General features: G+C 38.7%; 1 protein-coding gene across 5 annotated transcripts in view; it reads right to left on the bottom strand.

Annotated features, from left to right (window-relative positions):
- Window positions 1-8,661: 8,661 nt before the first annotated feature.
- The window catches only part of nr1i2 (nuclear receptor subfamily 1, group I, member 2), a 43,825-nt gene continuing 27,628 nt past the window's right edge, over window positions 8,662-24,858 (bottom strand). For all 5 annotated transcript variants that reach the window (XM_036570757.1, XM_036570728.1, XM_036570737.1 and 2 more), the window contains 5 exons: window positions 22,289-22,587; window positions 21,102-21,247; window positions 14,519-14,635; window positions 14,016-14,121; window positions 8,662-12,991 (listed from right to left, as the gene is read on the bottom strand). In XM_036570757.1, coding sequence (XP_036426650.1) covers window positions 12,850-12,991; window positions 14,016-14,121; window positions 14,519-14,635; window positions 21,102-21,247; window positions 22,289-22,587 — 810 coding nt within the window. In that variant the 3' untranslated portion in view covers window positions 8,662-12,849. The remainder of the gene's footprint in view (window positions 12,992-14,015; window positions 14,122-14,518; window positions 14,636-21,101; window positions 21,248-22,288; window positions 22,588-24,858) is intronic.

Here is a 24,858-nt window from a genome sequence, read left to right on the forward strand (position 1 = left end):
TCATGGTATGTACATACGCTGACCTGAGAACTGTTAATGAGCAAAAACAAAGATGAGAACATTAAAAGAATATAAAAAAATTAATAATAATAAAAGCTCAAAAAAGTTGAGAAAAGCATTGAGAAGATCAGGGCAAATTTAACTGTTTGTTGGATACTGTAGATGAGGAGCTTTCTCCAGCCATATAGTTCAATCTTCTCTGTACAGTAGGTGCCAGCTATATTGTAACAATAAGTAGTAACTGTATAGTGTATCTATAGTTTGGAGTGCCTTTGCTTCCATACACCTCCTCTCCCCATCACCCTTTACTCACGCAGTACTGTAACCCTTCCTGAGTGAGCCTCTGCAGATGCTGCTGACTGGTCAGCTGAGAAAGCCCCCACTGTTTGTCATCATCACTTTATTTTAAATATGCTTTTAGTAACACTTCACTTGAACCGTGCTGCATAACACTGACGTAAACGAAATATGACCAGTGTGATGTTTCCCTTACCAGTAGTCACAACGTCATAATTACAGTGCTGTATGTAATTATAGGCGGACTGCAGCCCTCCGTATAGTAGACATAGCACAGTCGCACAGTCTATGTCATGGTATAGCACAACCTTGAGTGTATTATTGCATTTATACTGATTATTCATTTTTATTATTTGGTTTTGGGATATTTATCATACAACAAGGAAAACAGCTCTGATCTAGAACTGCTGCATATAAACACTGCAGTGGCTACGTTCACATTACCAGGCTGAAGTGGCACAAACCAGATTTTTTGCCTTGTGTGTTCAGAGCTGTGTGGACATGCAGATCTGATCTTTTCAGATCAGTTTCATATGTGGTCCTACATCAGATGCATGTCCATGTCATGGCCATGCAACCTTAATGAGAAAGGTCAGGTCATAATTCATTTTTCACTGCACATGCACCATCATTCAGTGTTAACGTGGCAGGAGCGCCTCACCTGAAGTTAGTGCCAGTGCAAAACGCTGCAAAAGCATCTGACCCTTTTACGCCTTCGTCTCACTGTAATAATGAACAGCCGAGAGCTGTTCAGAGTAAATTATCTTCACGGTAAAGGCTTGTTCAGTTGGATAGTTTATTGTTCCTGATGCATGTGTTCATTCATGTAATGTTATTAATTAGGATGTGCGCCTGCAGGTTGTTTCAGGACGCAGATTTGTTCACATTGACACATTTGAGACACTATACGAATGTGAGCCATCGAGTTAGAAAGATCGGATCTGAGCAAAAAATCAGAATTGAGCAGTGAGGCCTGTAATGTGAACGTAACCTAAATAAAGTACAGCAACCGAAGAAATTCAGGGTATCTAAACTGCTCGTCAAGACGAAACATAAACAGTAAACAGAACTGGCTACACACTTTGTGTAACACATTTAACAGCAATATCGCTCACAGCAGATTAAATACAGTACTACTAACTAAAGCTTCTACTAGACTAACTGTCTCCTTCTAAACGTTAGAGAAAGGTTTATCAGTGTTTTGATGAAAGGCGGTTGGCTTAACTGCAGTATTTAAGGTGGAACATCAACACAGTGTGACGTAACTTGTCGAAAATAAAACCAGGGAGCTCTTCTATACGTGTCTGGTATACACACATTTATTGATTACAATGGAAGTGTTCTGGTTTTGTCCTTGGATTGCTTGCTGTCATTAGTTTTTTCGGCAGGCTTGATACTTGTAAAAAGTTGTCTGATACTTTTTGAACAAGTGGTTCTCATTCTAAGCTACAGGCGAATGAGGCAGAGTGATACTAAAGGAGGTGTGTTCACAGGGTCATTATGAGGAGATATTGGCACTTCTAGAATGCCTCTCAGCCAATCACACTGCAAGGTTGTGACTATATTTGGTATCATTTTTGATATCTTGATAACTATGTTGAGAACATTTAGCAAAAAATTTGCATGTGACATAAGATCTCATGACATTATCCATTTGGGCATTTGTCATAACTTTGCTGGTAATGGCAACATGACACAGTTACATTAACAAAATCTATCAGACAGTTCATGACTGCATGCATGACTTGTTAATGGTATGGCTACACCATTGTTATGTCACAGGTTCAAGTAAAGTTTTAAGCATCTTTTTTGAGTCCATGTTGGGGAAAACTCCACTGAGCTGTTTGTCCAGGTGAAATATGCAGTTTACTTTTTCACCAAAGTATCTTGGCATATGTGTAGTCGACTTCCTGAACGCCATCACAAATGGAGCTGTCGTCAAAAAATATTACCCACTGGCTGATTGTTCATGTTCCGCTTTTCAGCTGCAACAAACACGGTAGCATTAAATAAATCATGGCTGTATTTACATGTTTTAATAGTGAATGTTTATACTGGTCCTGCGAATTCGGTGTCCAGTAACTGTTCGTGAGTAGAGAAAGATTGAGAATGCAATAAAAAGCAGTTTTATACTTTTTTTTTATCATACTGCATTTTTTATTAATTCTTAATAATCAAGAACAAATGTTTGATCAAAATCGTCGCACCTGGGCTATCAAAGATAAGGATTTTTATTACTTTTGTGTTTTGTGTTGGTGGAGCTGTGCTTGTAGACGAAGAAAAATCACAGAGAACTGTCCCTTTGGACCCAAATGTCCGTTCTTAATCTCGTCCTACCAGAGTCACATCCTCATGGGCAATAATGTCTGTATGTGTATGTTTCTCTCCATTGACCAGTGCAATGGCCAGCCAGCAGCAGCGCTCAGGGGTGTCACGTAGCACCTGTCAGTCCTTCATTCCTTCAACCCGTGTGTAAAGCTTGCTTGTAAGATTTGCATTCATAGATGTGTTTCTTTCCACGGACGGTGTGACCACTTCTTGTGACTAAAGTTAAATAAGTAAAAAAATGTAAAGACACAAAGGTTTTAAACAGAAAAGACAAAAAATATTTACAGACTGTCAGTTGTATACAGACATCACATGACGTACGTTGTTGGGGGAAAGCTGTCTTGGTTTAAAACAAAAAAAAAAAGGAAAAAAAATCCAATCTGTATAACATTACTACTACTTGAATGCCTCTGTTTGTGACTGAAATTTTTATTTTATTTTAAATATATACTTTTTTCTGTGAAGGTATGCTAAATGTCTCCTTTCCTTGTAAATATGTCCGTTTTGGTCCTTGGTGTGACTCGGATTCAGAGAATAGTTACCTGGTACTGTAATTTGCATTAAATAAAGAGTAGGATAGCTTGGAAATGAACAAATGCTTGTTCCATGTCTTGTTTGTCTGATTTCACCGCTCTTGATCTGTAGCCTCATCAGTGAAAAGACTTCAGATGTACACTCTCCAAAAGTATCTGGACATCTCTTCCAATTAGTGAACTCAGGAACTTTAAGGTGCACCCAGTGCTGACACAGGTAGAAAACACTGACCAATAGAATGGGATGCTCTGGAGCAGCTGCACATAAGCCTAAGGTCACCATGTCCAATGCAAGGAATCAGCTCTTGGGGTATAAGGCCCCCCAGCACTGGGCTGTGGAGCTGTGTTCTCTGGTATACAATACCTTTGGGATGAGCTGCAAGATCCAGAACTGATCATCCAACATCAGTGCCTGACCTCACTAATGCTCAGTCAAATCCTCACAGCAATGTTCCAACATCCAGAGGCTGTTACTGCAGTGTAAAGGGGGACAAAGTCACTATTTTAATATACTTGATTTCAGAAGTAATGTTGGATAAGCAGTTGTTTTCAGTGTTTTTGATTTGATAGTGCACTTCAGAAAATTCATCTACAAAAAGGGATGTTTTTGTTGTCTCAATGTTTGTTTTAAAGTTAAGTGATGAACTAAAAAGTTTAAGAAACAGGCACAGTGTCTCAACTCCAGTCCGTCTGTTTACTTTCCTGTATTAAACAGTTATTTAATACAGGAAATTAGGGATACACTGATGTGGAAGTAGTGGGCTGATGCAGATAGCAACTGGAACTGGATCCACCTGGATTGGCATCACAGAGAAATATCTATTTCTAGAGTGTTTCAAATGCAGTAAAATGAATGAAGCGCACACATTTTAGCACAGTGCTGCCTAAACTTCCTGCTCTTCAAGAGTACAGCAGATATGTCATCAAATATTGGTTAAATCTAAACATCTGTACGATTAAGATCTATTTTTAAGCAAATATCTGCTGATACCAATTTGATTCAGATGTCATTGTGCATCCCTAGTGTAAATATGCCTCTTCACATTTAAGATAAGTTCCACAAGTAAGACAATTCGACAGTGAAGACCATGTTGTACCATTGAGGGTGAGGGGCAAAATATACATGTACTGTACCCTTTTTTTTTTCTGGACGGTGTATCTGTCCACTGTGGGAACAACAGAGCAACCATAGTGGGAACTGCTCCGAAACAGGAGGGCTTTAACATGGGTGCGTTGCCACAGACGCATTGTTAAGAATATGACCGAGAAGATGAAGCTCTATCACTAACATAACTGAATTAAGTTCCTCTAGCTGATGTTATATAGGTCCAAAAACAGTGAAAATACAGGGCGATTCAAAAAGTTTAATCCGATTTCAAAATGATTTGAAAATCACTATGAAATCATCACGGAACAATGCAGTAAACTGTAAATGGTTTAAATGAGCATAAAGTTTAGTATGTAATTTTACAGGTGCTCAATATGAACCTCCTCCAGCTGTACAGACAACATCAACGCCATAGTCAGATTCATCCCATACTCGATTGAGCATGTCGGGCGTCACTGCACTCACAGCTCTTTCAGTGTGATTTCGGAGATCATCCAGTGTTTGGAACCAACGCCGAATGCTCTGAGCTGTTGGAGGTTCATTGCCCATGAAAATCACACTGCACAGTTATGACCGCTTCACTCTTATTGAGGTGGAGAATGCAAAATGCTTTCTGCTCAAGGGTCTCCATCTCCTCGCAGGCTGAAGGGAGAACCATCTTCCGGTGACGGTCAGGAACTCTGTGACCCCCTCTTTCAATTGGTATGTGATTGGTTCCTAGGCGCCTCACAGTTGTAAAAATATGGCACTTTGAAATCAGATGAATCTTTTTGAATCACCCTGTATATTTCTCTGACTAACACGTTGCCACATTGTCCATTGATGAGAAAAGGTCACGTTAGTAGACAGTGTTTTCATCAGCATGTTAGCTGTGTTAGCTTATCTGAAGAGCCTCTGTTTCTCATCCAACATGATAACCTACCAATTTCTCTCTGCTATTGAATAAAAAATTGAAGGGCGTTTCTCTGTGTGCTGCTAATGTTTTAGTGCAACACCGGTGTTGTAGCCTAAATAAAGGTAAGCCATTAGTCCTACATTAATTTCAGTAAATTATTTTTAAACCTTCCCTGTGGTTAATCAGTGATGACCAAAGTCATAATGCACATCCTGGTAACACTTTATTTGGAGTGATCCTTTGTAGATGATTAATAAACTCTTAACAGATTATCAGTAACACATCAACAACATATCAGTGAAGTAGCAGTAGTGAAGCATCTGAATACACTGAAGTAAATATCTTGTAGATGTTCTGTTGATACATTACTTACATTAAGTAGATGTTTAGTTAATATGTTACTTCCATTATGCAAAAACCTAACCTTATACAACCTTACCCAAAACCTAAACCTAAACCTAACCCCGGCCCCAATCCTAACCCTGACCTTAACCTCAACCCAAAACCTAATCCTGACCCTCATATGTTTTTGCCATGTTACTGAGCGTAAGTTGAGTGTTTGTTCAATCTAAAAGGCCCACTCAGAATAAAGTGTCGCACACATCCTTAATGGTGTGTTTCGTTATTCTTTTGTACTATTTGGACCACAGATGTTTTGTCTACTGAAAGACAGACATTAATAAACACCAGACACATTTACCTTAAATCTTCCATTTATTTTCCTGAGAGGGACATCGACATCTAACGGTCACATTCAAAACAGGTATTCAGACAACAGACGCAAATGGCTTCAATGATGATGATTGTTCATTTCTGTGTAGCATGTTCTGGATACTCTGACCATCTGTAAACAGTTTTGTCTGAATAAACCAACACATTACATTTAAAGCGATTCAGTGCTAAGCTTTGGACACACACTCGCACACACTCACATTTCGAGAAACATTTAATAAAATCTGGTTTATGTTTGTGCTGCATGTGTTTACTGTGACCTGGTGTTGTAAATGTCCTGCCTTAAGGTCAGATTTTGCTTCTGAATGGTCAGTTGAAGCTGATGATTAGCATTTTAAAGGAAGACTCCAGCACCTTTCACTTTGTCTGCCACATCTGTTGCAGATAGTTGATTACCTTGGACAAGAGGTTTGACACCAACAGCGTTTTTCGGAAATCTCTCTGTCCAAATGTGTGGATCGATAGTACCTCAAATTTAATGCCACACCTTCATAAGAACACTAAGCATGTGCACTGCACAAAATATAGGGTGCACTGTGAAGCTGAAGCAGAGTGACTGTGCAAGCCTGGCAGAGCTCTGTAATTAGATATTCCACATCAAATTAAAAGTCAAATTTCTGCCAGAAATTTTTGTAACTCCTTTAATTATGGAGTTAGATTTTTCCAGATCTTTAGAATCACTGAGGTATTTTTAATATTTGCAGTTGAGTTGATGCCCCATTTGAAAGAACAGAGTGCTGCATATTCCTCTGCACTATGGTGTAATGAAAAGTAATGCCAAATTTACCTATAAATGTGATCACGTCCACAATGCCAAACACATAGAAAGCCCCATTTTGAGTCTCCACCCTGGACAGCATGTTCCAAAACATGGATGGATGGCTTAAGGAAGGGGAAATGTGTTGAAATTATCCACTGTAGCAGCCTGGATGATACAGATGCTTCAGATAGAAATTAGGTTGAAAAATGCTGGAATGATTCTTTAAAGCAGCCCAATTAGAGGTTTGTCCAGCAGATGGCACTGTAACTCTGAGCCAAAGAGGCAGGACACAAGGCCATTTTCTTGGCCAATAAACACATGTGCAGGTGATTCAGGCCCCCAACTTTGTTTTCCAACCGGAAATGAGCTGCTTAGGCATAAGAGGACCATTTGAGAGAGACTCCCTATTCTCTTACATGCATTTCAGGGTCTCCTCAGTCCAATAATAAAGGCACATCTGAGCTGTTTTAGATGACCATACAACTCTGTCCCCCTCTACAAAGACTGGACTGTGCATCATTTGATCCACAGGCCTGACAATCATCACTCACAGATTCAAAATAAACGCTTTGCTATGACTACAGAAAATGATGTGATAAAGCTGCGACTCGAAAGCTGTAATGTTTGAAGTAGAAGCTCCTCAATAATGTAAAGCACAGGGTGGGTTCACTATATGATAATAATAATAATAATAATAATAATAATAATAATAGTGCTAAACAGTAATTCTCAATGTTATTTTCATCCAAATGTGATGTTTGATGTTATTTATTGCACCAAAAACAATGTATCAGAGACAATCAGTACATAAATTCATAAAGAGGGTTAAAATTTTTTATAACCTTTGTTTTGTTTTGTTAATCTTGTTTTTATGTACTTTTTATTCACTTTGTATTTATTTAAATAATAATCATTACAATTATTTACATTATTACTATTATTTTCATCATTAATATTGATTTACTTCATAATGATCATTATTATAATACTTAGCTACTTTTAGTTGAGGTTGTTTGTCTACACTGTGTCGTCTTTGTCTTGTTCTTTTCTCTAATTCTACAGACTATTTTACACAAACGGTGGAGTTTGTAACTGTAAATGTGCTGTCGTGCTGAATGGCTGTGATGACTTATGTTCCCTTCAACACGTTCACAAACTGCTGCACAGCTTCTACAAACAGTATAGTTATTTGCCGTGTTCCCACCATACACCACAGGAGAAGCCAACCACGACTGACCTCAGCTGGTATGTAGGGCGTCTGTAAGGAAATATGGAACTTCACAACAACCACAGCTATTAGAAATTAGCAGCTGCTGGGGACCTGTAAGCATGACGACTGTAAATGCACTTATTACAACATACATGCTCTGGGCTGAAGTCCATCTTTATTCTGAGAGGCTTTTTACACACAGACTTCAGCTCATTATTTAGTTATATAAGCTCCGACTAACCTGTCTGTCCTGATCATTGAGGTATACAAGTGTGTTTAACAATATCTCTTATGCCATTTCAAAATAGTATTAAATCATTTACCTTATAGTAAGAAAACATCTACAAGTCACAAGAAAAGGAGAACTAATTCACGATCACATAACAAAATCTTCAATTTGCCAGCACACACCTATATATGTATATGTATTTTTCTAGCCAGGCATCATGTTGAATTTTCGCTTTAAACAGACAGCTTCTTTCCACAGGTCAAAGACGTAAATGTTACGCATGAGCTGTAGGTGAGAGTTGGCACTGTGTATCCTTGCAAAAAGCAGAGTAACTCTATGTGCTGCATGTACAGCAAGGCTTCTCCAATGGTTCCTGTTTTCCTCCACTACAAACACCACCACATACATTTAATCAACATGAGCACACAGCTTATGTACAGCAGGTTTTTGTGGTTTCTGTGCCTCCCTGTGCCACAATAAACCTTTAAAATTATCACTCTTACATTCATATATATATATATATATATATATATATATATATATATATATATATATATAATATAATATAATATAATATATATATATTTCTTGTTTTCGAGTTACCTTAATGGCTTTTACTTTCATGAGGTCATTGTAGATGTTCCTGGATCTGGTACAATTTTGCTAACTGTTAATCTGGTAACGTGAACCACACACAGCATGGGCTCACCTTTAGTAAGGGTGTAACAATACATCATGATACATAAATGTGACTGTGCACATCACAGAGATGAACAATATCAGACGCATTCTATTAACTCTATGAACAATGCAGTTGTATTGTTTGAGCACCAAAGGCTGCAAATAGGGATGAAACGATTTGATATGTATCGCAGTGTTTTCTCCATGATATGATACATTTTCGATACAGAGGTCAGACAGTAATGGCAACATTGATTGAATTGCCAAAGCAAGACCACAGTGATTAGAAGCTGTGAGACACAATGCCTGGCACAAATAATACAAACATTTTCTACAAACTATTGTTGAGTGATATATAAACATAAAAACAGAAATCTCTAATGTATTCTAGCATCCATACACCTGCATTATATGTGTGCATGAGAAGGGGATTGAAATTCTGCAGGGAGGCACCTGTTGTTTAAAGTATCTGCCTGCTGCATTAAGTCACACGGTGAGGTTTTGTTTATTTTAATACTCACTGTATGTCATACTTTGTCCTGAATCTTAATGAAACTCCTGATGCAGTTTAAGTGGGTTGAGAGACGTTTTTGGGCATGTATTTACTGAAAAGATTTGGGTGACTATTGATTTCGAGTGTTTGTTAGCAACTTTAGCCTTGTAGCCAAACTTAAAAAGCAGAATTTGGACTCTAAACATGTCTTGGTTGATTGACTGGGTGGAAAATATTTGCCAAATCATTCTTCTAAAGTGTAAATGATTTCAGGTGCAATGCAGGAGATTTTTCTCTTAATTCCATGTTTTTTTTAGGATCATCATAGTGTTTTTAACAGAATAGTGAAAACCATTGCCATTTGTCAGTATGTCTGATATCACTAATGAGCCATTTCAGTCCATGACATTTGAGGCAACATATAAAGGACAGAAATTTGCTTGTAAGTGTCTTTCAAGCTTGAACATATTCATTAATATATATTTTTATGTATATGGGCATTTTCATGTCCTTATAGACAGTCACTGAAGCGCCATTTCAAATTACAAAATAAAAGTCATCAAACCTTTGCCACGCTCTAATATATATGTTTGTGTATTGATACTTCATATATCATGTAATATAAAAACACTGATTTTAAGAAAAAAAATCAGAGAGGAGCAAAACTATCCTTGAGTTTTGCTTCTCTCGTCACACCAACTTATTTAGACAAAAAAATAATCTAGTTGCATTAAATTAAGATATGACAAGTGACAATTTAAGCCTTCAGGGGAGCTTAAGGGAGTTCAACCGCTGGTAAATTCTGTTGTAACTCAATAATGAAATTGTGTTTTTCTTTTTTGACAGGGTCTGTCGAGCATTACGTCCACCTCATCGCACAAATTGGACAGAGAATTTTTTTGTGCAACATTCACAGAAAAACTGTGTAAATTAGTCTAACTTTGATAACAGGGATTAAAATTCTGTGTTATTTGGCACAAAAAATCTGATTTTTGGTTAGAGTAATATGCAGTTGAGACTGCAGGGGATGAAAAACTGATTTCTTGACATGAATTTCTGAATTATCATGGCACTAATCTCGTGGAATGAATTGTAACTGTTTCTGGTTCAGAGAGCTACTAAAGACTACTAGTCTCATTAGTAAGTTGTGCAACACCACAGATACAGTCTTCATTTTTTTGTTCATTCAAATTTTTTTGAACAAAATCCAATCGCGTACTCAGTATTGAAAATCAAAAGTATACTGTTACACCCTTACTAGTAAACCTTGCCTTGTCATGTCTACGTGGTTATTTTGCTTCATCACATGAAAATGACTGACCTACATTTCACACACACATTCATCCTTCCCCAACACCTGATGACTGAGTGGTGCAGCATCAAATCTACTGTCATACCAGATCCAGTACATATGATATGAAAATAACATACATCTTGAGGTTTGTTCTCCAAAGGCAAGGGCACGAAGGGAACGTGATTATTCTCTGTGATTGTTCTACAGCATAAAACATGTGCTTTACGAAGATTCAGCATTATATACATTTGGCATAGCAAGAAGCTACCCTGTCAGTTCAGATAGTCAAAACCAACGAGATAAAAATACATTTTCACAGGATGTGCTAAATTTGTAGGTAGTTTAGATTCAGCAGTCCACAGACTCACGGTGCTCATTCTCATCTGGCTTTGGTGGGATTTATACCTCCTTGGAAGTGATGCTTACTAGCAGGTCACTTCTGAGTGTTAGAACATCCAGTGCTACATGACGGACAGTCTTGCACACGTAGATCTTGGCTGATGTTGGAAACATAATTTCCCTGAAAGTACATTATGTGTGAATGTAGTTAAATAGCTAGAGGGCGCAAGTATCATATATCATATATCATATCTCATATTCTTTAGATGGTTGATAAAAGGCACTCTGGTGATGACAAATCTCACTTTTGTTCTCTAATTCTCACATCATCAAAAGGTAAAGAGTGCCTTTTTTTAAGGAGGATGTGTTTCAGTTGCATTCGTCCATCTTGAACTGGACTGGATTGCTGGTGTAACAGCTGCGTTGTTTAGACATAAACTGCTAGTCTGAATAGAGACCAAAATAGCTTGTAGACAAATCAATAAACTGGATTTTTTTAACGCTTTGACATGGTCAAAATACACTTTTGATATCCAGACTCATTTTTCTGAACATAAAGCAAACAGCATGCATATCTGTAATTCTGTGCTGTAAGAAGTTCAGCTGTACTGCTCCAGAACACTAGATGGCAGCACACTGCTAACACTGAAATTTCACCTCGTAAATGCATAGAAGTGAAAAAGGCCTGACCATGTCCAGTTCTGCCCTCTAGCTATGAAACAAAAGGCGTTTTCAGACCTGTAATCCGTTTGCCTAACAATTCTCTACTGGGTCAGTTGCATTGATCTGGCAAAATTTTAAGTGAACTAGACTGTATTATTTCACACCATGTGGACATTTTGGAGGGCAGTAACAATTTTTCCCCTGGAGAATTGAAAATGGAGCATCTACAACAGCCTAAAATGACCACATACTCCTGTATTCCTTGAGCAGCTGGCAGAGTCATCTGCCCAAGTACTTATTCACTGGTCCAGGTCAATCTTCAACACACTGAACTGAAGTAGCCTGTTTACCCACAAACAACAGTGTAGTAGGATTTCATTGGTGCTCTTAACACATACTTGTTCACTTCTCCTCACAGTTCAGAAATCACAAGTGGCCATTGCTGCGTAGGGGATGTAGTGTCCAGGGTGGAGCAGTTTATTCAACAGGAGTGCTTACTGTTAGCAGCAAGCACAGTTTAGCCAGTTGAAGTGATGTCCTGGGGGATCTGTATCAGTGGTCACAGATTTCTAGGGATGTGCATGGATACTTGAACTCGGTTAACCGCTCGAGGTGCTATTTGCTGTCATTTAAAATGGTAAGGCACAGCTCTATGTTTCATTTCTGTTGAAATCTGTTTTTCTTTTTTGTTCCAGTTGACTGGAAATCCATTCATGAATGCTTATGGATGCTCAGATACCAAAATGAGTCAGAATGCTTTGCCCAAACAGATACAGAGGTTCTCAACTTATATAAAATAAGCATTATGTATTTTATAACTCCTCCTTAGCTTATTAACAGCTGTCCACTGCTCCACTGACCCTCAAAGGGGATTCCCTCAAGGGCAAATTGTGAGGGTTTGTTAAAGATAATAATGAGAGAGTCCTCCTAATATATGCACATTTTACCCAATTTTGATCAGTCAGATTGTGTTTAGACGAACTGCTCTGGGGTTTGTTTAAAACCAGACCAAGACCACCATCTCAGTAGGGTCTCAGCCCAGTTGTTTTGGTCCACATTTGAGCATGACTGGCCCAAACCAATCAAACAGGAGGAAATGGCCTCTGGATCTGAAACTCCTCCAAACGAACTAGGTATGAAAACGCCTTAAGAACGAAAGGATATCCATAAATAAGGTGTTATCTGAACATGTGACACTCAGCTGCAGCTCTGGCTGACGTTGCTGTTGCTGGTTGCTGAAGTCTGATCCACAGTGAGGCAGCTGGAGAGTGAAGAGTGGAGGCGGGGTTAGCTGTTTTTGCTCACTATCTCCAGCATGAGTGGAGACACCTCCGGCTGGATGTCCTGAATCTGCAGGACTTGTTTGGTGTATTCCTCATTCATAGTCCTCATTTCGGTCAGACACGCTATGATCTTGGGGAACAGCAAACTGACAGAAGGAAAGGTCAAAGGTCACAGTCAGAAACAAGGTGTTGACAGCTTTATATGTGTGTGTGTGTGTTTGTGTGTGTGTCTGTAAAGTGGCAAGACACAGTGTCTCAAATAAGAAGCCTATATATATATATATATATATATATATATATATATATATATATATATATATATACACCGATCAGGCATAACATTATGACCACCTCCTTGTTTCTATATTTTTTGTTTTGCTTGTTCTATTTGCACAGCTTTTTGGCTAGTGAGCTGCATTTCTATGTTGAGAGGTGCCACCATAAAGTTAAATTATTATTATTATTATTATTATTATTATTATTATTATTATTGTCATCGTCTAATACCTTCTAGTAGTCATGTTGCTTTGCCACTGTTGTGCAGACAGAGCCCTGGACACAGATTAAGCCTCGTACTGGAGTGTGCAGTGTGTGTAAATCATGCAGCCAGTCCCATCACCGTCATTTATACTGCCATTTCTTATCCTATGTAAACTGGTCATAAACATTACAGACATCCTTTGCTAAAAGTATGGAGACACCCAAAGAAGTGTTTACTTGTATTCTCTGAGGCTAAAATTAAGCTGATATGTAACGTTACTATTTTACCTAAAGTGTAAAAACATTCAAACATAAAAATGACAGAAATTTTACATTTTATGCTGTGATGTTGACTGTTGGCTGTGAATTCCCAAGATAATGAAAAAGTGCATACACTTCAGATGGCATGAGAGATGCTTAGGGTAAACAGAAGAGCGTCTAAATGAAATGTTTTGACACGTTTTCTGCTGTTTCTGGAATAAAGGCAGTGTGTGTAAACCACATAGCCACTCCCATCTCTGTCATTTATACTGAGACTTCTTATACCAGGCAAATTGATCACAAACCTTACAGACACGTTGTGGTAACCTGGCATCACCCACCTTCCCATGGAAAACTAATCCTGTCCAAACACTACTTAAGACTCTAGGCTCAATCAGTATGTAGAACACCAGCTCTAAATGTTCTTACTATTTCTCTGGGCCACTTCTCTTGGTCTCAATATAGGTCTTCAGCGCTAAGGACAGCATCTCCTGGTACTTATCAACGACGCTGTGCTGCGTCACACCCGGCCGATCTAATGGGACAAAAACAGGATGATAGTGAAACAGTCAAAGTAATGTACAGCTGGGTGATCTTGATATGATATTTTCCAAATATGTTATGGTATCAGATGATATCCAAGTTAGCGTTAATACAGTTAATGAACCCATACGTCCTGAGTGCTTAAAGAATACATAAACCTGACATAGCTTGTTTTGAATGGACTGTGTGCTTCCAAAGGGAAGTTTACACAGCATTGAAAATCTAAAAAGTACTATTTATTAATTATAATCAAAAATGGCACATAACTAACTTACCTATCAACATTGCTAAACCTAAAAATACATAATTGCTATATACCACTCAAACTGCAATACCAATAGATACAGCCCAGTTTTGCAATACTTTGATTGTAAATGTGTGTAGTGTACCTGGTGAGAAGAGTGAGATCGTCTGCATCAGCACATACTCCGTCTCATCTAAGTGTAGTCTGCGTAGTGTGAAATGAAACTTCATCAGAGGGTCCAGCAGGTGGGGCTGAAAACCCGCTGTTTGGGTGGAAGTGTAGGAGAGAGAGAGAGAGAGAGAGAGAGAGAGAGAGAGAGAGAGAGAGAGAGAGAGAGAGAGAGCAGTGGAGGAAAAACAAGATAAGAACATCATATTACAACACACAGAAGAAAAGCTATTAATGTAAAGAACTTTCACTCTATGAAAATCAATCCCACTTTAGACCTCTCTATTACAGTCAACAGAGCCTGCATCACTGCATAATGCTAGACACTCATCAACCAACTAGAACATGACTGACTCTGTAGACAGGGATAGATGACAGGTACACATTCACACCAATACATATGGCACAGGCTTTTTTAGCTTTTAAATCAACTCATCTCAAATCAATTTTATTTGCTTCAACAAACACTGTCCCAAAGCAGCTTTCCAGAAATGCAGGTTAAGTCCCCTAACGAGTGTTGCTGAGGGAGACAGTGGAAAGACTCCCTAAGAACACGAAGAAGAACCACTGAGAGGAAGCAGGACTTAAGGATAATAGATGATTCATAACTATTAACAACAAACCACAATAAAAAAGTGTCTGTCTTGTAAAATGAACTCTAGAACGATTAAATGTGTGGGGGTCAAGTGTGGCTGTCAAGTGTGGCTATGTTTTTTTCTTTGTGTAGGGAATCTGTTCAGTAAGCCCTGCACTAATTAAAGGTAAATAGCCAGGAGTAAAGATGAGCTGAGTGCATGTGTCACTGTATAACTGTCTATCTTGGTTGGCTTGGAGACTTGGAGATGTCAGAACAGTGTAAATATGTACATATGACAATATGTTTACTATGGATCTTTAGTACGTATTCTAGTCAATTACAATATCTTTTGCATGTATTCTGGTCAGTGTCTGTCCAGTTACAAAATCTTTAGTCAGTATTCTGGCCAAATACAGTACCTTTAGCATGTATTCTTGCCACTTACAATATTTTTAGTATGTACTTTGGTCAGTTACAATATCTTGAGTATGTGTTCTGATCCATTACAAAACCTTTAGTACATTTTCTAGCCAGTTACAATGTCTTTAGTACATATTCTGTCCAGTTACATGATCTTTATTACGTACTCTGACCACTTACAGTGTCTTTAGTATGTATTCTGGCCAGTTACATGTGCAGAACGACACAGATCGGCAGTAATTAGTCAGCAAACAGATGTAATGATCTCCTCTGCGCAGCTACTATGGGAACTGGGTTAGAAAAGAGAAGCTAACGAGGTCCAGGCTTTTGCTCATCAGCTGAACAAAGCTTTTTGTACTAGCCACGGTCACTGTGTCACACTAGAGCTGTAGGCTGTGGAGACTACACCACCTGCTGTTTGTGGAAAGGTCACAGCGTCAGACACAGTGAGTAAGAAGACGCCTTCTCAGAGTGTGGAGTGCAGGCATCACATATTCCTTCAAAATGAGCAGAAAAGGATAGTACTTTACTACTGACCAGAAATGTAAATCTCTGAGGATTCAATCCAGTTATGATTCATCAAGAAACTATTTGTTACACGCCAAGTGGCTCTTCCTTTGTGAGGCGCAAAAACCCATGATCTTCTAGCTGATAGACTTGCACTAAGGGATGAACCACCAGGTGGACAATAGAGGGTGGTAATGAAGGGACGAGACGAAGCAGAGAGTATCAGAGAGAAAACTACAAACTTAAGAGGAAAACGGGGAGGCAACAAACAAATAAATAGTATCAAACTCTCAACCTCTGCGTTGGTGAACCAACATGCTTAACAGCGCGCCACCAAAGAGAATGATGATAATGCCGACTAGAGAGTTAATTACATGTGTTAAAACTTCTATGTTTCAGTTTTCAAAGATGTGGGTCCTTCAAATTAGAAACAACACCTACAATATTAAACAGCTATTTAAACATCCGGTGGGTATTTTTTTCTTCAACATTTCATGCACTTTAGTTCATCAAAGTGTCTTGCTTGGTATAAATGTGGTTTAAACACCTGGTCTGTGCACAATTATTCACCGGTTGGTCTTTAATATCTTCATTTTTTGCAATCCAACAAAGAAAGTGTGCACTAACTATCCTTAACCTTTTTAATGGTCAGTGTAAATGCAGAGCAGAAACTAATGAAAAACTGGTAGTTTCCCAAAGCTTTATGCTATGCTAGACCACAGGCAGAGTGAGTCTCAGTTTGATCTTCCTAGCGCAGTGTTTTTGTTTAAGTGTACATATATGTGGGAAATTCTCTTGAGGACCAGTCTGAGCACGATAAGACAGGGCAGTAAAACCTTTTAGTGACTTAGGCATGTTAACCGCCTTTGCAATGGCATCTGCACATGTGTGACCTTTTCTGAGCAGCCTGCTTATTCTGCATGTCAAAACCAAACTTACTCAGAGGCTTATTTCTATAGGCCATGTCTGAGTGACAGGCTCAGTGCCTCTATGTTCTCCATCGTTACTCTTGGAGACCCCCCCCAACTATTCCCCTCAGCGTGGCAGGAGCTTGTTAGCTCCTTCACCTTCACAATCTAACCCTGTCAGGAAGTGTTGTGTTAGCAGAGGAGAGCAGGGGTGACAGCTCTAATGGTGAGGCCTGAATAATAATGCTGGCTATCTATACAGGAGGCCACTATCATACTGACCATATCTGGAAGTAAGCAACAGGAGCTGAAGTGTTCCTCCTGCTTTCTCATAAGGAAAAAGAAATAAGTTAAAATGAGTAAAAAATCAGCTCCTTAGACTAGACTACTTTCCTCTGGTGTTCTAAGCCCTAACTATTGTGCTCATTACACCAGACTTACATGTGGTTTCCAAATCATAAATCAAATTTGTGAAGTGAAAAATGTGCTATTTTTGGTTAGATCAAGTTATGATGGTGCAAATGGGATTCTTGGGTCAATGTCTCCCTTTTCATGTCAGTGAACTTAACTTCCAACTGCGTTTCCTCTTTCTAGTGCCAAAGGTTTCTTCTTTGGCATACGCACTCAGTGTTTTGAATACATATGGCACCGATCCAGCACTAAGTCTCCAAATAAGGCCAATATCAGCATAAAATGCTGGATCAGATATTTAGGGAGAAAAATGAAGAATGAATCTGATCCAATGCTGTGACAAATCTATCCTGAAACAGCTGTGTGATGTTAGCTGTGTAGTTCTGCCTGTGGAGTAGTAGAGTGATTGAGCAGTTTGAGTATGATAGCCAACTTTTAGATGCTCAAGTGAAACACTTAAAAACAGCTAATTTTACAGCATAGTCACTTTTAAAGGAAAACTAAGTGGAAAAAATAAGCAGACAGACATCAGTCGACACTCAAGCTTTCAATATCGATGTTGGTATCAGAAAGGAAAAATGATATTGTGCCATCTGTAGTTCTGAACAACAAAAGATGAGTATTTATGTGACTGGCACGCCACTAACATATGGGAACTTCACTTTTTAGAATATCAAGTAATAAGAATTATGAAAGTTTAAAAAAATCAAAAAGCAAATTAGGATTTTTGATTGCAATTTAGCTGATCTCTAACCTTCCATTTTCATAAGGACCATGAGCTGACTGAACTCTTTACTCCATCGGAGAGAAGTGAAGAGCCTGCGTCTTATGCTTTGTTTACATTAAAGACATACGCACAAGAAGACTACTGCAGCCTGCTAAAGGATACCAAACACTGGATGAAAAGCTCTGCGCCACACCTGCAGAGGGTCTTTGGAGCCAGGTAACAGATAATAAAAAATGCAGCTATAGTACACAGTAAGCATTAGGGGTGCGGGAAAAACTTGATTCTTAAATGCATCGCGATGTGGACGATTCTGAATCGATTCATAATTGTCAAAAATCGATTTTCTAAATATTTAATTTATAACGTATTGTTGACCGACCGTAAAAGGCGGAACTTGGAAGTGGGGAAGTGCAGCGCCCGGACAGTCTGTGGCGGCACATAACAAAAACACCACTGGATGAGCGAGAAATCCGACTGGCTCCCTCTGCGTTAAAGCCAGGTCAGGTCCGGAGTCCCAGCACAAATGTTAAGAAGAGACATTTTGTCCTTTCAACAAAGTCAAACCACCTTAGGAGCCACAACATTTAATGTCCAGTACATGTTAATGTGCTAGTATGGGCTAAACAATGTAATAGAGAGCGCAGATTTACTCCGCTCTGCTTTAAGCTTCAGCTATAGCCGCTTTCCTCCCATCTCCGCCAGAAAACTTTTCTTCAAAACTAGAAGAGTTTCTTGTAAAATGTCTCAGCGTCCGGCTGTTTTACGAGGCTGAAGTCGCTTCTCATTCACCAGCTTCTCGTTCTAATTTTCCCGTTCCACCTTAAATTCTGCCTTAGGCGCCGAATGTAACTACTGCACCATTTGAGATGGAACGGGAATTTCGAAAGAGAAGTGAGTTCATTTTCGCAACTTTTTTGAGAAAGACAGTCTCTCATTGCAGATTTAACCAACCGCGCTGCTTATAAATACGAATAAGTCCTCCAAATGTTCGTCTTAATCTCTGTTTTTTCGTTCGCTACTGGTGAGGCCAGACCTCGGGGCTATGTGACCTGCTGTTTCGCGCTATGCTGCACACTTTGGAGCTGAGATTCAGCGTCCAGTCTCGAAAATACACCCCCCCTCTCTACAACGAGACTAAAACCGAAATTTTAAAATCACTAAAGAAAACGGGAAGGATGGCTGTAACGCGCTGCGTGGACATCCCTTACCACTGGATCTTATTTCAGGGTAACAGTGCATTTTATCGCAGATGAGTGGCAGCAGCGTCTCTGAATGAGAGCCTTCTAGTTCACTTGCCACATCACTTCCATTTGATTTATTAATAAAAGATATTTTAGATATTTAAAGCAAAGTATTTGTAATGATCCATAATGCATTTACATTATGGATCATTACAAATACTTTGCTTTAAAACTACCAAGTTTTTAGACAGTAGGAAGATAGAAATCCTGTATAGAGAAAAAAGATGCATCGAGATGCATCGATAATCGTTTTATAATCGCATCGCAGCCCTCTGAATCGTAATCGAATCAAAGGTTTTCCCCCCTGCTCACGTAGATTTAATGGAATAAAACTTTCAGCATCACTTAGTGAATTCATCAGGTTTATTATATAAACTCTTTACAAGTTTTTCAACTATGAAACTCATGAACAGAATCAGCAATATTTGATGTGTAAAGCAAAATATAATCAGTGTAAAGTGAAATTTGATGACAACTAACGGCTTTCGTCTTCCATTGACTCCATCTTCGCTTGGAGAGCCTCTACTGCAAATTTCACTTCAGTGGATAATACTTTGAATTGCTAACTGCATGTTTTCGAAGTTCTTGCTTTAATCTCTTTTTCCTGCATGTCAATCCTCTCAGAGACAAGACTAAATTCTTTAAACATTTCTTGAACGTTATCGGGTTGCAGCCTTAGCTCATCAGCTACAGCAATGCGCAACATCGTTTTGTCGAGGGTTGTTGCTTTTTTGACGTTTCTTCTTCAGAGACAACAGTTGGCATTAAGCCATGCTCAAGTTAATAAGTTTTACTAACTTTGTACGGCTTCTCAAGACTAGGATTATATTTAAGGATGTGTTGTATCAAGTAGGTCAAGAGCCACAGAGGTAAGCAGCCATCCCCGTTGAAGGTCACGTGATCCAGGGGTTTCCTGATGCATCTGGTAGCCTGTAGCCAAGACTCCTACTTTTTTTTCACTGGGGGGTCTTATTTGAATATTTTTCAAATATCACCTTAAAAATTTTAATATTAAATTGACTAAAATGCTTGACCATCCCTGTGACAAACACTACTCTGCTATGTCTATAAACATGGACAGAGATTACTAAAGATGATAATCAAATGCCCTGAAATCTAAAAGGCCAGAACAGTAACTGTTACAGAACTGTTAGATACCTTAATTGCATCATATCAGTCTGACATTACTAATGTTTGCCTTTACAATACTGATATCACAGTAGGCTGCATTATAGAAATGAGCCCTCTAACACTTACTATGAGCATCCCTCAGATGTTCTGTGAGTGTTTTGATGAATCAAGGCATTCATATGACTCAAACAACACAATTTTAGTCAAAACTATGCAGACCAGTTTTTACCATGTCATATCATGGATTCACCAGGGTGTTAATATACTGCCAGACACACCGCAATTGCAATATTTAGTAATATAGTAATGCTCATTGCTTCCTTGATTTGCACATATTTTACGTATTTGCCATGAGTCAGTGTGAGTTCAAAAGCCCTCACAAAACCAACAGGAGTTGTGATGCTAAATGTGACTTACTGACTCCTAAGTATTTTCAACAGATCTATAAATCTATTTTTAAAAAAGGAACTGTAAACAGATCTGTGCAGAACTGTAGTGATTGTCCTTCAGGGTATTTTTTTGTAAACAGTACAGTTGAAACAGAGGACCGTTACACATTCAAAAAGTACACAGTAAAATGGTTCAAACCTCTACAGCATCATAAACGCTGGTCCTGGGGGACTGTGAGAGACCCTTACCACGCTTGGCGTCATCCATGCAGTACCGCAGCGAGCCGCACTCCCACATCCCTGTGTTCTCGTTGAACGTCATGTTGAAGCGCATCTGTACCATCTCAAAGGTGGCGCCCTTCAGCAGCGATATCTGATCGTCTATAGTCAGAGCCCTGCAAAACATACAACACTGATGACATCACTTTCCATTCATTCATGGATGAATGCATTGAAAACAGTGTCATTCAGAGTGGTTTGATGTGAAAGGGTGCATTGTAAAGAAATTTGCCGACAATGGTTGTGATAGGAACCAGTCAGCTATTGTGGCTTTGTGGACTAGGCTTAGGTTTAATATAGTACAGTAATAGTAAGATACTAAGTGGATCACTGTATCCTGAGGCAGCGGCCTATAGCCAAGATTTGTACTTTATTTTCATGGGGGTTATTATTTGAACATTTTTCAAATGCCTTAAAAATGTGAATATTAAACTTGACTGAAATTTGATGTCTATAACATAAGGCAGCCATTTTATTATCCAAAACCTACAAGTCTTCTCAGTTTTTATATGTGATATTGAAGAACAGTTGTAAACCTTAAAAAAACTAAGCCTCCTTTGGGCTCTACTTTACCTCCCAATGCCCTGCATGTACCTCTCTGTCATGAAAGGATTTTAAAATGCATTTTAGGCCAAAGCTTTTTCAAAACCATCAAAAAACTATTTCTCAGGCATCAGGCAGTATATTCATTACCATTTCATGGTAATATTCTGTAAGGGAGCTTTTAAAGGCATTAAACTCTTTAGACGTCCGATTCCTATCACCACCACTGTGAGTAATTCTGACTCTTTATTGTCCAGCCAAAGCAGAAAAATCATCTTTGGTTTCACTAGTTAAAAATAAACAACACACACAATATACAACACATCACTAAACAGATGCAATGAACAGGAAACACCCAAAACAGAGATGTCCATCAGTGTGAATTAATACAATTTGTTGATAAGACTGACTGCAGTTACATGCAAATAAAACAACCGCGGATGATTGTCGCATCGCTGTGAATCAGATAATAGAACACAGCCCTTCTAATCCATTGTATCTCTGGAGAACCTTTGGGCTTTTTTTCCCCACCGAATCTGACAGTGTAGGGTGATACCATAATGCCTAATCAACACATGGAGAAGGAGTACCGACATTAGAATGTATTAACCCACCTGAAAGGATTGAGCACCTTGGCGTAGTTGATGACATTCTGTATCATATAGGTGCTCAGGTCGGTGATGTGAGGCAGAGTGGTGAACACGGCTTTTCCTTCCTTGTCACCGTTCTCTGCGTCCTCTAGGTGGTAGACGCTGGAGGAACAGGAGCCGTGAGGGAGAAGGTTCACCACTGGTTCTCTGGACCTCTCTGCTCTCACAGACTGGGAGGTGATGGACCTCTCTGCTCTCACTGACTGGGAGTTGATGGACTCCTGAATGTATTCGGATATGGGGTTCTGATCCCGGTCTATGGGCTGTGGGCATCACACAAAACCCTTCAGTGAAAACAGGAGGAGCAATAATGTGACAGATGTGAAGCCTCACTCTTTTTAAGTAACCCTGCTGATCTGTCACACCCAGATAGACTATGACTGAATAATACATTATCATAGTAACATTAGCATTTAAACACAAGGCACATATTGAGGCAGTCCATATTTTTGTTGTACAGAAAAAACGATCATATTAAGACACGACCATATTGTATTTCGTGGAGAATGTAATACAAAAAGCACCACTCTGATTTGATATCAGGTCAATTTCAGTAGAAAATGGCAGATCTTATAAAAGAAAATAATTAGTCTGATATGAATCTGCCAAGGATCTAGTCTAAAAATAGCACAGAATTGCTTGTAGTGCCATAAAACGTACATCCGTAACCACATTATTTTATATTTTAATAGTTTTTAAAGAAAGAAAAATATCAGATCGGTATGTTTATTGTAAAAGAAAATGTGGTATCATGCCAATCTCATTAATATACTTCACAGTTCAGCTGCTTTTTATTGTATCCATCATTAAACAAATTTAAAAATAAGTACCTCCATAGTGATGTAAATTCCATTCTGAACGTCTAATTTTGTTACCATTTTCTCTCTACTGAGACACTAAAATAGTCTGACCGGCATGTTGTTACTAATATTTTAGAATAAATATCCCAATAATATTAAATATGACGATAATGAAGAAGAAACACTATTAATACAGTGCCTTATTCAATCCCCTTAAAAGTCATGAGATTCGTCTGAATTACAAATGACACTTTGATGTTTTGTGCTAGGCAATGTTCTATTTTAAAAGACTGTCCCTGAAAATTAATTATTTTAAAGTGATCTTGGTTTTATGTAAGAAAATATTCTTTAACAAACACCATCCTAACAGTGAAGTATGGGGGTGGCAGCATTATGCTGTGGGGATAATTGACTGTATCTCTGGAGAACCTTTGGGCTGTTTTTTTTTCCCCAAAAAAGCATTCTGCTTTGTCCATCTCAAAGCTACTAATTCTCTATTTTATGTTTAGTTTCAGTACACGAAACCAATAAATGCTGCTGTGCTATGGAGCTCCATCGTGCTTTTTCTGCAGTGAAAAGGCCAGCTAAAGTGACTAGGTATCACAGCAGAGCAGCTAGCCCTGACTCTGAGACTTTTTAGAGTAAACAAGTTCCCTTCATCCCCATCAATGGCCAGGAAACAGGATCAGAGAACGAGCTATCGCGTATAGCATTGGACATACTGGTTCAAGTTTGCTGTTTTCCAGCTTTCAAAAGTTGGTAGAACTACTTAAAGTAAAATTGAATTTAATAGCACCAGAACAGCTTTAGTAGCACACAAATTTGACAATATCAACAATGACACAGAGGTACACAATATCTCAGTATTTAGATGTTTCATCACAAGATCCCTGAAAATTTTCTGTTTTCTCTAATCACCAATCAAAAATATCTGGCCAACAGCGTCCTGTCGGCAGCATCCTGTGACCACTGATGAAGGACTAGAGGACGACCAACACAAACTGTGCAGCAGCAGATGAGCTATCGTCTCTGACTTTACATCTACAAGGTGGACTGACAAGGTAGGAATGTCTAATAGAGTGGACAGTGAGTGGACACAGTGTTTAAAAACGCCACTCGTATCAGCACAACACACACTAACACACCACCACCACATCAGTGTTACTGCAGGGCTGACAATGATCCAGTACCCAAATAGTACCTGCTCTGTGAGGGTCCATGGGGGTCCTGACCACTGAAGAACAGGGTAAAAGGGGGCTAACAAAGTATGCAGAGAAACAGATGGACTACAGTCTGTAACTGTAGAACTACAAAGTGCACCTATGTAGTAAGTGGAGCTGATAAAATGGACAATGAGCGTAGAAACAAGGAGGTGGTCATAATGTTATGCCTGATCGTGTATAGTATATGGTAGATATATAATGACTGAAAAAAGGAAAATGTTATGTATTTAGGATATTATAAAATTGTTAGTAAAAAAACAAAAACAAAACAATATTGGCTTGTGTTTGATGCTCCTAAAGTGTCTAGATGTTGGTGAGGAAAGCAATTCGGCTCACGGTAATGAAATTGCAGCATTAACTTAAACAGTGCACAGATACTATAGATTTTAAAATCATATAAAACAAAAAAATTTACTCTAAAACAAGCAGGTGTAGATCTTTACTGTGACCTACATTATTATATTATTATTTAGAAATTACTTTTAAAAAGTTAAACGCTCCTGGAATGTGC

This window comes from Colossoma macropomum, unplaced genomic scaffold (genome assembly GCF_904425465.1).
Source record: "Colossoma macropomum unplaced genomic scaffold, Colossoma_macropomum, whole genome shotgun sequence".
Lineage (NCBI taxonomy): Eukaryota > Metazoa > Chordata > Actinopteri > Characiformes > Serrasalmidae > Colossoma > Colossoma macropomum.